Source organism: Lycorma delicatula, chromosome 2, assembly GCF_047948215.1.
Source record: "Lycorma delicatula isolate Av1 chromosome 2, ASM4794821v1, whole genome shotgun sequence".
NCBI classification, from domain to species: domain Eukaryota; kingdom Metazoa; phylum Arthropoda; class Insecta; order Hemiptera; family Fulgoridae; genus Lycorma; species Lycorma delicatula.
This window is the reverse complement of record NC_134456.1, coordinates 186,316,032-186,329,737: the sequence shown is the minus strand read 5'-3', so window position 1 is coordinate 186,329,737 and position 13,706 is coordinate 186,316,032. Positions and strand designations below refer to the sequence as shown.

Genomic DNA, 13,706 nt, shown 5'->3' with positions numbered 1-13,706 from the left:
TATGTATAAACATAACCCCCCCCCCCCCCAATTTTTTTATATTTTTTGGGGTCCCTGGGTCATAAAATGTTGAGTAATGAAAAACCCATACCCCATTTTTTTGACTGATTACCATACTTTCCTTTTTGCAGCTTTAGAGCTATGGTTCCAAGAAAGTACAAAAAATATATTATTCTTTTTAATTAAATGAAATGAGGAGATTATTTTTAATTAATGCTTAGGGAGATTACATAACTATCAAAATGAAGGTTATTCAAATATTTAATTCAAATTATTTATTAAGTTTTATTCATTTAACTACTGCTACATACAGTTAATTTTAAAACTATATATGACAATCCATACACAATACCATTACGAATATAACCAAATGTTTTATAAATTCCTTATTGCTGTTACAGAAAAAGAAGATTCTTCTCAAATTGTAAAGTTATATGGATTAATCAGGATACCCTTTTTTACTGATAAACTTTCTTGTGGGCCTATCTGGAATCCTGCTTTATGTAGGGAATTGAATTTGCCAGTCCACAGCTAGATCTGTGCACAAAAAAATGACCATAGCTTTTGGTACCACATGTGGCTGTCAGCTCTCAGTTTTGAGAAGATAATGAACAAATATTTACTGTGACACTCAACTGATTTTGAGCTTGTGGAATACAATGGTGGTCCTTACTGGCCTAGGCAGGCAAGAAGATTGAACTTACAATCACAGAACAAGCACTGCTCTATCTGGGTTATCTTGTGTCTTAAATTGTCTTTCTTATCTTCACAGGCTAGACTGGGCTCCCACATCATGAAGTGAATGGTCTCAGACTTGGCCAAGTCCCTGTGGGCTTGTTGATTGGCAGTGATTTGCTTCTTTTGGTGAGTCAGCTGGAGGCAGATGACTAGACCAATGTAGCCTCGACTGTGCTAGTAACCTATGTTAGACTAAACCTGTTTTACTCCAACAAAACTTTGCTTCTCATAATGAATGCAGGCTGTGTTGGTCACTGTTCTTCAGGTGAGGATACTGAGTGCATGGTGGACTTCAATTTGCAAAGTGGAATGCATACTGAACTGTAACTTGCAGCTGGGAAGGTAAAAAACACTAAATCTTGCTTTGCAGACTGCAGTGACACATGGGTGGCCAGAGGATAGGGTCTGGCCTACCAAGCTGCATATGCTGGTTTGGTACTATCAGGGGCCCAAATGATTGCACCTAACAAGCTGTCAAGTGGTTGTGGAGATGAAATCAGGATTTAAACAGATAACTTATGGCTTGTACAGTGCAATTCCTTGTGCTTATATGGTATAAACTAAGGTACCTTTTAAGGCAAGGTGGCTGAAATTTATAAGACTATATTTCATTTTACTGTATTGTTATAGCACTTGAAAAGTGTGTAAGGGTACACCAATGATGTCCAACATTGCTGTAAATAATCATGTAAATGAAGAATACTTTTGCAAATATTTATTTTGTATTTTCTCAACTTGTTCTTCCACTTGTATTGATCTGTGTATATGAATATCCACTTGTATATTTTTGTGCTCCAAGTTGAAAATATTTTTTGTGAAATAGTTTTTTTTTATAAATCTTTACTATTTTTCCAAATCTTTGTATGTATTCCAAATACTAGTCTTAAAAGCTGCATTTTGATATCATGACTCTTGCTTTTAAAGGAGTCAATTAATTCCATAAAGCATAATGTTGGGCTAAGTTTTTAAATCTAAGCTTTAAATTTACAAATTTTTTGAGAAAGTTAAAGTTACCATGTTTTCCCTAAAGAAATTAATTTTGAATGTTGTGCAAATAAGAGCCTTAATCTAAAAACTTAAGTCTATTTTTGGTTCTTTTGAAATCTTTCTAAAGAAGAATTAGAAATGGGTCTTTTTAAAATTCCCAATAAATTCAATCTAAATATATGGCATTATTAATATTTGACAAATCTAATTTTCTAACTAATTGTTAATTAAGTTTGAGTTAGAAGGACTGACTCAAACTGAATATTTCCATCTCCTAGCCAAGTAGAACTACAAATATCTCTGCCACTTGTATTATCTTTACCATGAAAATATAATTCTTAGTGTTTACTTGGTTTTCAATGTTTAGTTATATAGTTCAATGTTTACTTATAAAATTTGTAATTTAAATTTAAAAATTAACTATTAAGTTTGTGCTGATGCCATTCACCTCTATATTAAAGGAAGTCATTCATGGATACTGCTATTATCATTTCAAATTTTATTCAGAAATGCAATATTGATGATAGACCTTTAGAAAAAGGACAATGTTGAAATTTTTTATAAAAGGAACATCAGTAGAAAAATGTTTTGGTTAAAAAAAAAAATCAGTAATTTTTACTTCCTTGTATGAAGTAAAGGAAGTATTGTGATCATGAAAAATTTTGGTTTTCAGATTTCAATGGAAATATCCATTTTGATCATCCCTGAATTCACTTTGACTACTTTCGATGTGACATCTGTACATATGTATGAGCATAAGTATCTCGCATAACGATTAGCCGTGGGATGTTGAAATTTTGGATTTAGAACTGTTGTAACATCTAGTTGTGCACCTCCCCTTTTGATTGCAATCGACTGAACCAAAAAGGCCCAAAATCCAAAAAAAATGTGGATTTTGGACTTTTTCTTAGTGGCTTAATTTATGTAAAACATTGTTAGTTATCACATGAAAATATATAAATAAAACTACTTTATATTTAATAATATATTCACTCACACAAACCTTCTTATAAAAAAAAAAAAATATTTTTACATATGCCTTTTTTATAATATTTTTTTCTAGATGTAGGTCACTGGAAAATTAAAGATAAATATAGTATGAAAATAACACAATGAAATGAATGTATTCACACCAGAAAATGCTAACATAGGAAATTCATTATTACAGTTTAGTAAAAAGAAAAGTTATATAACATTATGAATTTCCAAACTGCATCTAATTAATGTGCCAACATATAATAAAATTTGGATTACAAACTGGTATGATGGAGAGATATCCCAAAAAAATGAGCATTATTTTCTGTAGGTAAGTGAGTTGGCAGTGCTGTCCTTTCCTACGAAGTACATTTACTGAAGAAGAGTAATTGTTTTCTTAAGGTCCACTCAACATTCTCAGTGACTGCAAAGGCAAACTTTGAGAAGTAATGTGCCAAGATCAAATTCTGTTTCCTGTTAAAGAAAACAGTAGCAGAAACAGTTTCAATGCTTTGGGGAGCTTATGGAAAGGAAACTCTAAGCCATGTAACAATTTATGATTGGTTTGCCCGGTTCACTTCTGAACCCAGAACAGGGTTGCGAACACAGTTCAGGTTCAGAGTTCCGACCTGAACCTTAACAGGTTCAGGTCACCACTCAATGTCAAAAAAGTGTGTGATGCCATCAGGTTTTATCATTGTAGAACAATCAATGAATTGGGGGAAATAATTAGAATCTCCCGGAATTCATGCCAAAGAATGCTAACTGAAAATTTGAACATGAGACTTGTGGCAGTTTGTTTCATGACTACTTTCTGAAGACCTGAGGGAGAACCATTAGACTGTGCCAGGAATTAAAATAGCAGGAAAATACTGACTGGAATTTTTTGTCAAAAGTCATAGCAAGGGATGAATCTTGGTGTTATGGCTATAATCCTGAAACAACAGCAGTGCAGTCAGTGGAAGACAGCTTCATTGCCCAGATCAAAAAATGCACAAGTAAAATCAAATGAGAAGTCTATGATGGTTTGTTTTTTTGACATCAAAGATTCAGGTTGCATTTGTTCCTCATTGAACCAACATTACTGCAAGTGCTGAAGTGATTGCATGAGGCAGTCAGAAAAAAACAACTTGAATTATGGCAATTGGAAGACTGGGTAATTCATAAAGACAATGCACCTGTTCACACAGCATTGAAAATCAACCAGTTTTTGACGAAAAACATGACAACGGTTTCTCACCCTCATACCTCATCTGACCTAGCCCCCAGTGACTTCTTCTTATTTGTAAGAATGAAGAAAACCTAAAGGAAAAGTGCTTTCAAGATGTAGAAGAGGTTAAGAAAAAATTGCTGGAGACAATTTAGTTCAGAAGAATATAAAAATGTTTTGATCAATGGAAAAACCATTGGGGCAAGGCATAACATCTAATGGACAGTATTTTGAAGGGGATTGGTGTTTTCAAGATATTATCTTAAATAAAAAAAATTTAAATAAATAATTATTGTTTTTTTGGGTACCGCCCTAGTAGTTACTGTGTTGTATTATTATAATCTGAGAATCTATGAAAACTTCAGAAATCTAATTAAATTTAACTATTTCTAACAAGCATATTGTAGTGATTAGAAAAAAAGAAGTTTTTTTGAATTTATAGTTATTTGCAGATTTATTTATTTATTCACAATGGCTAATACCCAATTACAATCTCTTTCATTTATGTTTTGAATAAAAGGAAAATGCCACGCCTAACTGGGATTCATATCCAGAATCTTCTGGCTGAAATACAAGCATTAAAAATTTTGCAATGTAGATCTGTAGGTCTAATAATACTAATGTGTCTCTACTGGAAGAATTTTACTTAAGGTACACAGATAAATAAAGAAAGATAAATTTATAGACTATTTCTTTTAATCCTTAAAATCATCAAAATGCTCTACTGGGTTGAAGAAAAGATTATTAATGGAAAAAATATATATACATATATATATATAAATAATAATATTCATCAAAGTATCTTCTCAAGTCCTAATTTTAGAAATGATTATGCTGATTGATTCATTCTTTTTTTCACATCCTATACAGCCAAGAAGTAAAAGTTTTTCCTTTGGATTTATTTGAATTGTTATTTGGGAGGGAATTTTTTAAAATTAAATTTAGTTAAAAGGTATTCAACCTCTCAATTACTTACCTACAATTTATATTTTTATTAGAGATTTTATATGTTGTAAGTCATCTATTATGTGGCAAATCAAATCTTGTTTGATACTCACTACTAAACCACTCAACTATATTTGTAATACAGAATATTTTTACTTACTAGCTTAAACTTTCATATATTTAAAAATACCAAAAAAAAACAAAAAAATTATAATAATATTGTGTTTGAATTTTCTTTCATTGCAGACATAAAAATGTTATTTTTGTTACATGTAAATTATGTTAAGAACTAGGATATATTATTAGCTACTTTTATCTCTGCATTATTGATAAAGCTTACCAATTCAATTCCAACTGTCCAGTCTTCTTGTCCTATCTCGGGTAAATGTCCAATCCATCGAATTAATCCAGGCTTTGGTAACCCACTTCCACTGCCTAACCAGAATATCCTTTCTCCTACTAGTACTGGTGGTTGGGATAAATTCATTCTTATATAAGAATCAAATGTTCTAGAATAAAAATGATGTTTACATTGTCTATAAATTTTATAATTAGAGAATAAAATTTTCAGATCTCTTCTCAATTACGGTGTCAAAGTGTGGAAATTATAATTGTTGAGAAAAACGGAACTGTTGATATGTTTGGAGTAGTTTATAGAAATCATTGCAGAGCTGGTCATTTTAATATATATTCATGCTGTGAAAATTTGGTTAAAAATCAAGACATAATGAGAACACTGATTATTTATACTTAATAATTTTAAAATACTGTACAAATTGAGTTATTTTTCAAAATTTAATTAATAACTACTTTGACTATATTTTGCTTAATTGTTCTGTAAAATACTGTATTATAAAAGTTTATTGTTATAAAAAATTATATATAAAACTATAACCTACTTGATGTCAGTTTGATGTTATATGACTGGGGGTCTAAAGCTATTTTCGGCTCACCATTACCGCGTTGAGTAAAGCTTACTCTACCCGACAAATTAAACAATTATCTATAATTATAACAGCATAATTTATAAAAACAGCTTACAATTTTTTTAAATAAAGCGGTCTATTAATATTTCTTAATTACGATGTTCGCAACTTCATACACCTGCCCCTCCCCACAGAAGTTTAAACACTTCGCGCTCTGCTAAATGTAGACTTAGGATCAAATTAAGTAATCTCGAACCAGCTTTTCTCAAACATTTTAGTGGTGGGGACTACTGTCAACATTACAAAGCGGTTATAAATGATTTAAGCAGCACCTTGTTTGAGACTAGAGTCTAACCTTTGAAGAAAAGCACTATGGGTAACAGGTTTACCAACTCCTAACGGATTTGGTTTTTATCATAATATTATAATTATTTGATACAGGACGTCAGACGATCGTCCATTCTAATATAAATAATACTTCATGTAGTTTTTATGAAAATCCTTAATTGAATTTTTTTAAATAAACGTTTAATTTCTCCTTCACTGCAATTGTTTATTTCACGCACGTTGGCTATAGTTGCTTATATTTATGTCGTGAAGCTGCAGGAACTGTCAAAAATAAATTTTTATTTGCTGAGGTTGTTTTTATTAGTGTTTTGTGTCTTTCTTTATCATGATGTTAATTTTATTGGATTTATATTGAGTGGAAGTAAAGAAGTGAGTGTGTTTTCTGGTGTAACAGCGATAATCTTTGTATATACTGACCTATAAAGACTGTGAAGGTCTATGGACTAAAGCTATTATCTTTGTTTGTAAACAGTTATTTTGAACGGTTCCAAATAGTTTATATTAAGCTTATTTAAATATCAGTATAAAATTGTAACAATAAATCAGTAAATAAAATAATTTGTTGGTCCTGCTTTTACACTGTGATGTCCCCATCCAACTCAACGAAAGAAAAAATTTATCAGTTAATACCTGGTTTCAATTTGATTCATTCGAGACGAAAAGGAATTTTTCTGCATCCTAAAATAATGTTCAAGAACTTTTCGTATGAGCAAAGTAGTTTTACGAACAGTCAAGTTTTATTTTATTAATTATTTATTTCTGATCTAATCGAAACGAAGTACCTGTATATTATTAACCCACTAAGGCTACTGAAGTAAGTCAAATAAGTTATTTTGCAAATAAATCGAAAATTCAGCCGTGTATTGTGATAAAGGCAACAGTTTATAAAGCCAAAAACAAAATGAAGCTGCTTGAAAGTACCAGATTTGAAGCATTGAATAGTGCATTGTCAATTGATTGTGGAGACAGCAAAATATTGGGAAGGTAAGTTGATCAGAATATATTTAACTGTTGCTTACAAATTTTATCAGAAGTGTTTTATAGATTAATAAACTATCAGCGTTAACAACCCTTTTCAGCCTATTTATTTGAGCGATACTCTACCCATAGTTGGCTCCCTGTTATGATTTTATTGCAATGTGGTTCAGATTTCATGATACAAAAATTAGTGTATTGTTTTCTATATTGTATGAATTTTACTTGTAGATTTGTCAGCATTTCATTTATGTTGCAATAAATTGCGACTTGTAAGTTCAGCGTAGTTGATGTGCTCTGAATTATTGTAAAGAAAGATCATATTATGTTATAGAAAGTAAATGTAATATTTTGAGGTTACTGTGTTTTGAAGAAATGGATTCTTCAAAATTAGTGCTTAGTAACTGATTGGGTTTTACTTGAAGGTAAAATTTTTCTTTGTTGTATTCTATTCAGTCTTTTATCTATTTTTGTAATTTATGAGTCAGCTTGACAATCTACAATAACATAAGTTTCAAATTTTTTAATAACTCATTATCAGTTGTGAAAATGTGCTCACAGAAAAAATTGGAGCTAATTATGTAGTTATTATTCATTGGTGTTACTAGCGATGCTGTTGTTAATTGTATCCATTTTAATTGGTTAGTATAACTAGTATTTAATCAAGCAGTGTATTTTAATTAATTATTTGATCATATATTAAAAGGATTGGTAATACTAAGGAACTACTTTATAACTGTCAAATTTTTTCATACTGACCTATGATTACGTTAAAAACAGAAAAAGTGAAGATAAACATAAATTAAGTGTCAGAAATGCAAAATAAACCATAACTAACCTTAATAATGTCACACTTGGAGTCAGCCATTGAAGATGACTTTCAGCACTGTTTGTAAGGTGATTCAACATTGTACACATGACAAATAACATGGAACATGTGATGAAAAATCTCTGTAGTGATTATATTTCTGTTTAAATATAAATTCGGCCAAATGTCCTATGAGATGCTTTCTCTTTTTTCACAAATTCTAACCTTAACCCTAACCTCTCTCCATTGAACAGATTAGCATCTGAATAGATTCCCAAAACTGATTACTAATTGACTAGAGTACTGATTTTGTGGCACAGAGTTTGGCTTTATACGGGTGACCTGCTGTCCAAACCTGTTTTCTGACATTTAGAATTTTTGTTTTCCTGATTGTAAGCATAACTACTACGATATGTTACATTATCAAGAAATCTTGAAGGATCAAGAAATTGTTCAAATTTCCAAAGAATTTTTTTAATCATTGTAAGATGGGTGCCATTAACAAAAGTGCTACTGGCAGTTCCACTGAGAGAGAAATGCAAAATTATTATGTAATTTGAAAGGAAGTTGTTAATTTTTAATAAGCTTGTTAAGAAAATATTGTCATTAAATTAAATGTATTAACATATTTTGGTTGATTTAGCTGGAAAAGACAATACTAGAATAACATTGCGTAAGGCCTATTTGCACTTAATGAAATCATAAATTTTCCTGGTTTGGAGCTTTGTTAGTTGATCTGAAAATTAGGATAAAGTTTTACCTAATACAAGATATACTAATTGCCCATTACATATGCTTGGGTTTTTTAATTACCCATGTTATCTTGGACAGTGTTGACAATGCTGCTATTCAGAACTGTACAGAAGTAAATATTTGAATAAACAAGCTTCCAAGACAAACAGTAAAAAAATTTAAAAAACTTACTAATAATAATAATAGTTATATAAATATTTACTATAAATCAGATACATACAAGATAAAATTGTGGTGATAATTGTAACAAATTTTATATAGGCATGACCAGCAGTACATTTGAAAAAAGATTGAAAGAACATTTACAGGCATAAATAAAAATCTAATAATGTAAAAATATAAAAAATAATAACTGTAAATTCATTAATTTACAAATCATGGAATTATTAGAAATAAATAGTAATAAACTTAAAAAAAAATCTCTTGAAAAAATCCACATATTGAAGATAATAAAAATAATATAAATGAACAATTAAATTTTGAAGATAATGTGAATGGTTTAAACAAATGATAAAATTTATTTAATAAAAGTTTTCTAATAATAATAATAGCAATTATCAAAATTTTTCATTATTTCATTTAAAATAACCATTTATTTAATGACCTAGAAGATGAAACATACTTCTAATCTAATATTTTGACATATCTGGTCAAGTAGTACTATGAAAGTACTTAAGACAAAAAATTACAAGCAGTAAGAGTAATAATTTTTCTTGTTGTTGATAATGGCTTATTATACTGCGATGATCCTTAATTGCAAATTCATAGCTTAATTTAACCGTAAAAAAAATGTTCAAATTATAAATTTTTCTTTAAAATAATGAAAAATCTGCTGCAGACGATAGAAAAAACTTTTAAACTAATTTAACTTATATACTGGAATTGTATTCATGATTAATAATGGTTATTATTTTAGTAGCTCTTAAACAATAATCGTGTCATACATGCCTATCCTTATATCGATTTATCGAAGAATTGCTCCCTTTTTGAAGTCAATTAAAAAATAAAAATTTCTTGTAATTTTTTTTTATACTAATTACACTCATGTGGTGTGATGTATCATTCATGCTACTGCTATTTTATGATAGTACATAATATATATCTGTTTTTTACTCAAAAAACAGAAATGATTATTGTAAATGATAATTTTTTTCTTTTAAATGAAGTATTGGAAAAGATGTATTCATATTATCATACTAATGGTAATATTAACATGAAGTGATTTTTTTCTCTATTAATGTTTTAGATGAATGAAAATAAATAAAAGTACTGAAAGATGTTAACAATTTAATCATATACATATAAACAAAAACAGTGTGATTGAACAGGCAGAAAAGATATTCATGTTAATTAATGTCTTTTTTGTTGAGACTGTTATAAAACGCTTTTATTATCTTATTATGTGTTAATGAATGGTTTATGAGATTGTTTAATATTAGTGTATTAATGAATGTATTGGATTGTAATTAGACTAATTCTATTTTTATTGTACTTATAATAGTCTTTAACTTTGATTTTTATTTCTACTTTTTGCATACTGAAAGTATTTCTTTTTCAAATCAGGTTGTTTGTATTTTATGATAAATTTAAAACTATGTTTTAAGATCATTTTATTTTAAAAAAAAAAATGATTTTAGTTTTACCACAAAAAAAAATAATACTTTACGTATTAGTCATCATCACTTCACAATATTAATTTACAGTTACTCTATTCTATTTATAGCCTAAAATTTATTTATTTTATAAAATGTATCAGCCCTAATAAGTAAAGTCCATTTATTAGGTCCATTACCTAATAGCTTATATTATAAGATTGCAGTTATGCCACATTTTAATGTTACAAAAAAATTAATGCCATATTTTATTTAGATTGGCAATAATAGTTACATAACTGTGCACGGATAAGTGCTTACATTTGTACTTGTATATATAAAATGCAATTCATGACTGGTAGTATTGCAAATATCTGGATTATTCCAGTTTTAGATGTACTAAAGAATAATAATATTGTAAGTTGAAGTCTGTGTAGAATTGTAATATAGCTTGTGAGAAGAGGGATTAATAATCAATTAATAAACAATTCAATAAATATCTAGCAGTGATAGAAAGAGGATTTTGTTGCTTTTACTAATTAAATAATAATTATTTTAAATGCATGCTGCAATTGAGAACGATGTGTTGGCTGCAAAGTACATTCAACAGTAAGATTTTTATTAGTCAGTAATTGAAGTCCATTTATTAACTTTATGAAAATTTATGAAAAGAATGTTGTGAATGAGAGTGGTGCAAGTCAATGGTGGTGTAAGTTTATTAATGGGTGGAGCATCATCTATGATGAAGAAAGGGGCTGCTGGTTAACTTGTTAATTCTGAATTTGTGAGAAGATTGAAGTTTTGAAATAACTAATGATTTACCCTTTCAGAACTTATTGATTTGTCTCCTATTTCTTGCTTAATTCTTCATTAAATGATTGCAGTAATGGTGTGATACTGCCAAGTTTTATGCATGATGGTTGTTAAAGTTCTTTCATTGCAAGACATAATTTATGGATTAGTGTTAATATTTCTTGGGCATTATAACAATGAAGGTAACCTTTTTTTTTTTTGATAAAATCTTTGTTGGATTTCATAACATTTGTAAATTTAAAAAAATTATCATAATTGCCCACCAATACTAATCTAACAAAAAAGTGTAAACTTCTGCTAGGAAAGTCATAAAAGTTGCTTTTTGAATCAAAAGAGGAATCTTGCATGAAGAATTTTGTATGTGTATGTGGCACAAAATATACAGTATTTGCTTAAAATATATATTATTTATTTAAAATATTTAGTATTTATTTAGTAAATATTCAGTATTTATTTAAAATATACAGTAATGTGCAGATTAATCTGAACACAGGAATTTTTTTTTTACTTCTATGTTCTGGCTACACTGCTTGATAACATCCATTCTTTAAGTTGTCTGTATAATGTGAAGATATTGATTGTTCTTTGGTTTTTTTTATCATTTTTCACATTTTAAATAGTGTTTTGTGAAAGTTTATTTTATTTTTTATTATTAAGTGATATTTTTGTTTTATGTGTCTTGAATATATAATAATGGGCGTAATTACAAGAAAGCATTTGAAAATTGTTTCTTTCTGAGTATACCAGTATGATCCATGACAATTAGCTTCTAGAGTGTGGTATTGGACTAGGGACAGTGAATGTCATTTTAAAACAATTTAAAGAAATTGGTTTTTTTCCACTTCAACGAAAAGGCAAATATGACTGTAAAAGGAAAACTACTTAACACAGGATTGTTATTAATGAGAAAAAAATAAACTTGATCCAAAATTATTTGCTGTGGACTTAAATTGAGAATTAGCAATCATTGGAACAGATTTACCATGACAAATTGTTAGACACCAACTTCTTGCAGCTAAACGGAAAGCTCATCAGCCAGCTAAAAAGCAGCATTTAATACCAGCAATTTGCAGAAAAAGGTTCTTGCGGGTCAAAGTACATGATAGCTGGATCAAAGAAGACTGGAAAAATGTTCTTTTTTCTGATGAATCACATTTTTATGTTCAGGCAAAGGGTTAGATGAAAATACATCTTCAGCTCATATCTAACAATCAGTTAAACATCCCCAGAAAAAAAAAATTTAGGATTGTTTTACATTTCAGTATATCTAGATTCAGTAAGAAAGGGTTATGACAACTTAAAAACAAATTCCCACAAGGCAATGGTGTGTTCCAACAAGATTTGGTGCCATGCCATACTGCCAAAAAAGTGGAAAAATTTTTCAAACAATGAAACATTAAGGTGCTCCTGCAGCTAGGAAACACCCCAAAATTAAATCCAATTGAAAATCCTTGGGCAGTAGTCAAAAAATGACTCAAAAATGGATTTTACCACAAAAATTGACCACAAAGCAATAACATTGGTATGGTTTCATGATGAAATAAAAAAAATGTGTAGTACACTTGTTGAATCGATGCCAAATCATGTGTGTGAAGTGATTAAGAATAATGGAGGACATTTTAATTCCTAGATATTCACAAATTGAACAGGTATGGTTTTTTTCTAAATAAAGTTACTTTTTATTAAATAACATCTGTCTTTGGATTCATTTGCATGCTACTGTGTATTATAAGACATGTATATTGAAAAAGTTACAAAGTTCTAGCATTGTTTTCTTGTATGCAAGTGCTACCTGTGTATGCTGATTGTATTTGAACTTTGCTATGATAGTTGAAGTTAAGAGAGCTTTGATGACCTTTCTTACAGCCAGAATTTGATGCCTTTTAATTATCATCTCTTATGATTGTAAAGAGAGATTACTTTCATCTGAATGCTTTGATGACAAGTTGCAGTCCAGCTTGGAAAAATAGCCTTCAAATTACAGATGGAAGAATTTTATGATGCTGGATTTCAAATGCTTGTGAAACTTGAAAGTTGGCTGAAGAATGATAAATAGCTAAAATTGGTTTAAGTTGTATTCATAGAAATATTGTGACTTATATTCATAGAAATAATTCAACATTTTCAATAAATTATTCTTATTTTTAATTAATAAACATAAATTTCTTTTTGAATAATCGTTTTGGATATCGTCGTCTTAGAAAGTCTGTATATCCTTTGTAGTGTCAGGAGCAGGCAGTACGTGTTAGGTATATTTTGATGAATATATTCAACAAAAAATACAGATCACCTGACTCGCCAATGCCTCTAATTGTATTTTCAAAACTGTTAATCCCAATAAAATACCATTCAGTATATTAACTGAAATTAAAATAATTGTTTCTTGTTTTAAATAATTTTGAATTGCAACTTTTATTAAATTAAGATATAATATTAATAAATTAACTACTTAATAATAATACACAATCATGTTTTCTTTTCCCAGTTGTAACCAGTTGCCATAGTGTTGGTATGCAATTTTTTCATTCAACTGGTTCTGGATTTCATTCCTAATTAGACCTGACATTTTTTCATTATATTGTAAAATTAGTTATTAACTGTTTAGAATAGATAAGTTTAATTAATGTAATCATCTT

General features: G+C 29.1%; 2 protein-coding genes across 3 annotated transcripts in view; one reads left to right on the top strand and one right to left on the bottom strand.

Annotated features, from left to right (window-relative positions):
* LOC142319512 (uncharacterized) overlaps positions 1–5,672 on the bottom strand; it is an 87,330-nt gene extending 81,658 nt beyond the window's left edge. The window contains exon 1 of the mRNA XM_075356871.1: positions 5,196–5,672. Within this exon, the coding sequence (XP_075212986.1) occupies positions 5,196–5,342 (147 nt within the window). The 5' untranslated portion in view covers positions 5,343–5,672. The remainder of the gene's footprint in view (positions 1–5,195) is intronic.
* A 646-nt stretch (positions 5,673–6,318) lies between these two features.
* Maf1 (repressor of RNA polymerase III transcription Maf1) overlaps positions 6,319–13,706 on the top strand; it is a 49,928-nt gene continuing 42,540 nt past the window's right edge. The window contains exon 1 of one of the 2 annotated variants that reach the window (XM_075356869.1): positions 6,319–7,113. In XM_075356869.1, the coding sequence (XP_075212984.1) occupies positions 7,031–7,113 (83 nt within the window). In that variant the 5' untranslated portion in view covers positions 6,319–7,030. The remainder of the gene's footprint in view (positions 7,114–13,706) is intronic. The other variant, XM_075356868.1, reaches the window with a different exon arrangement.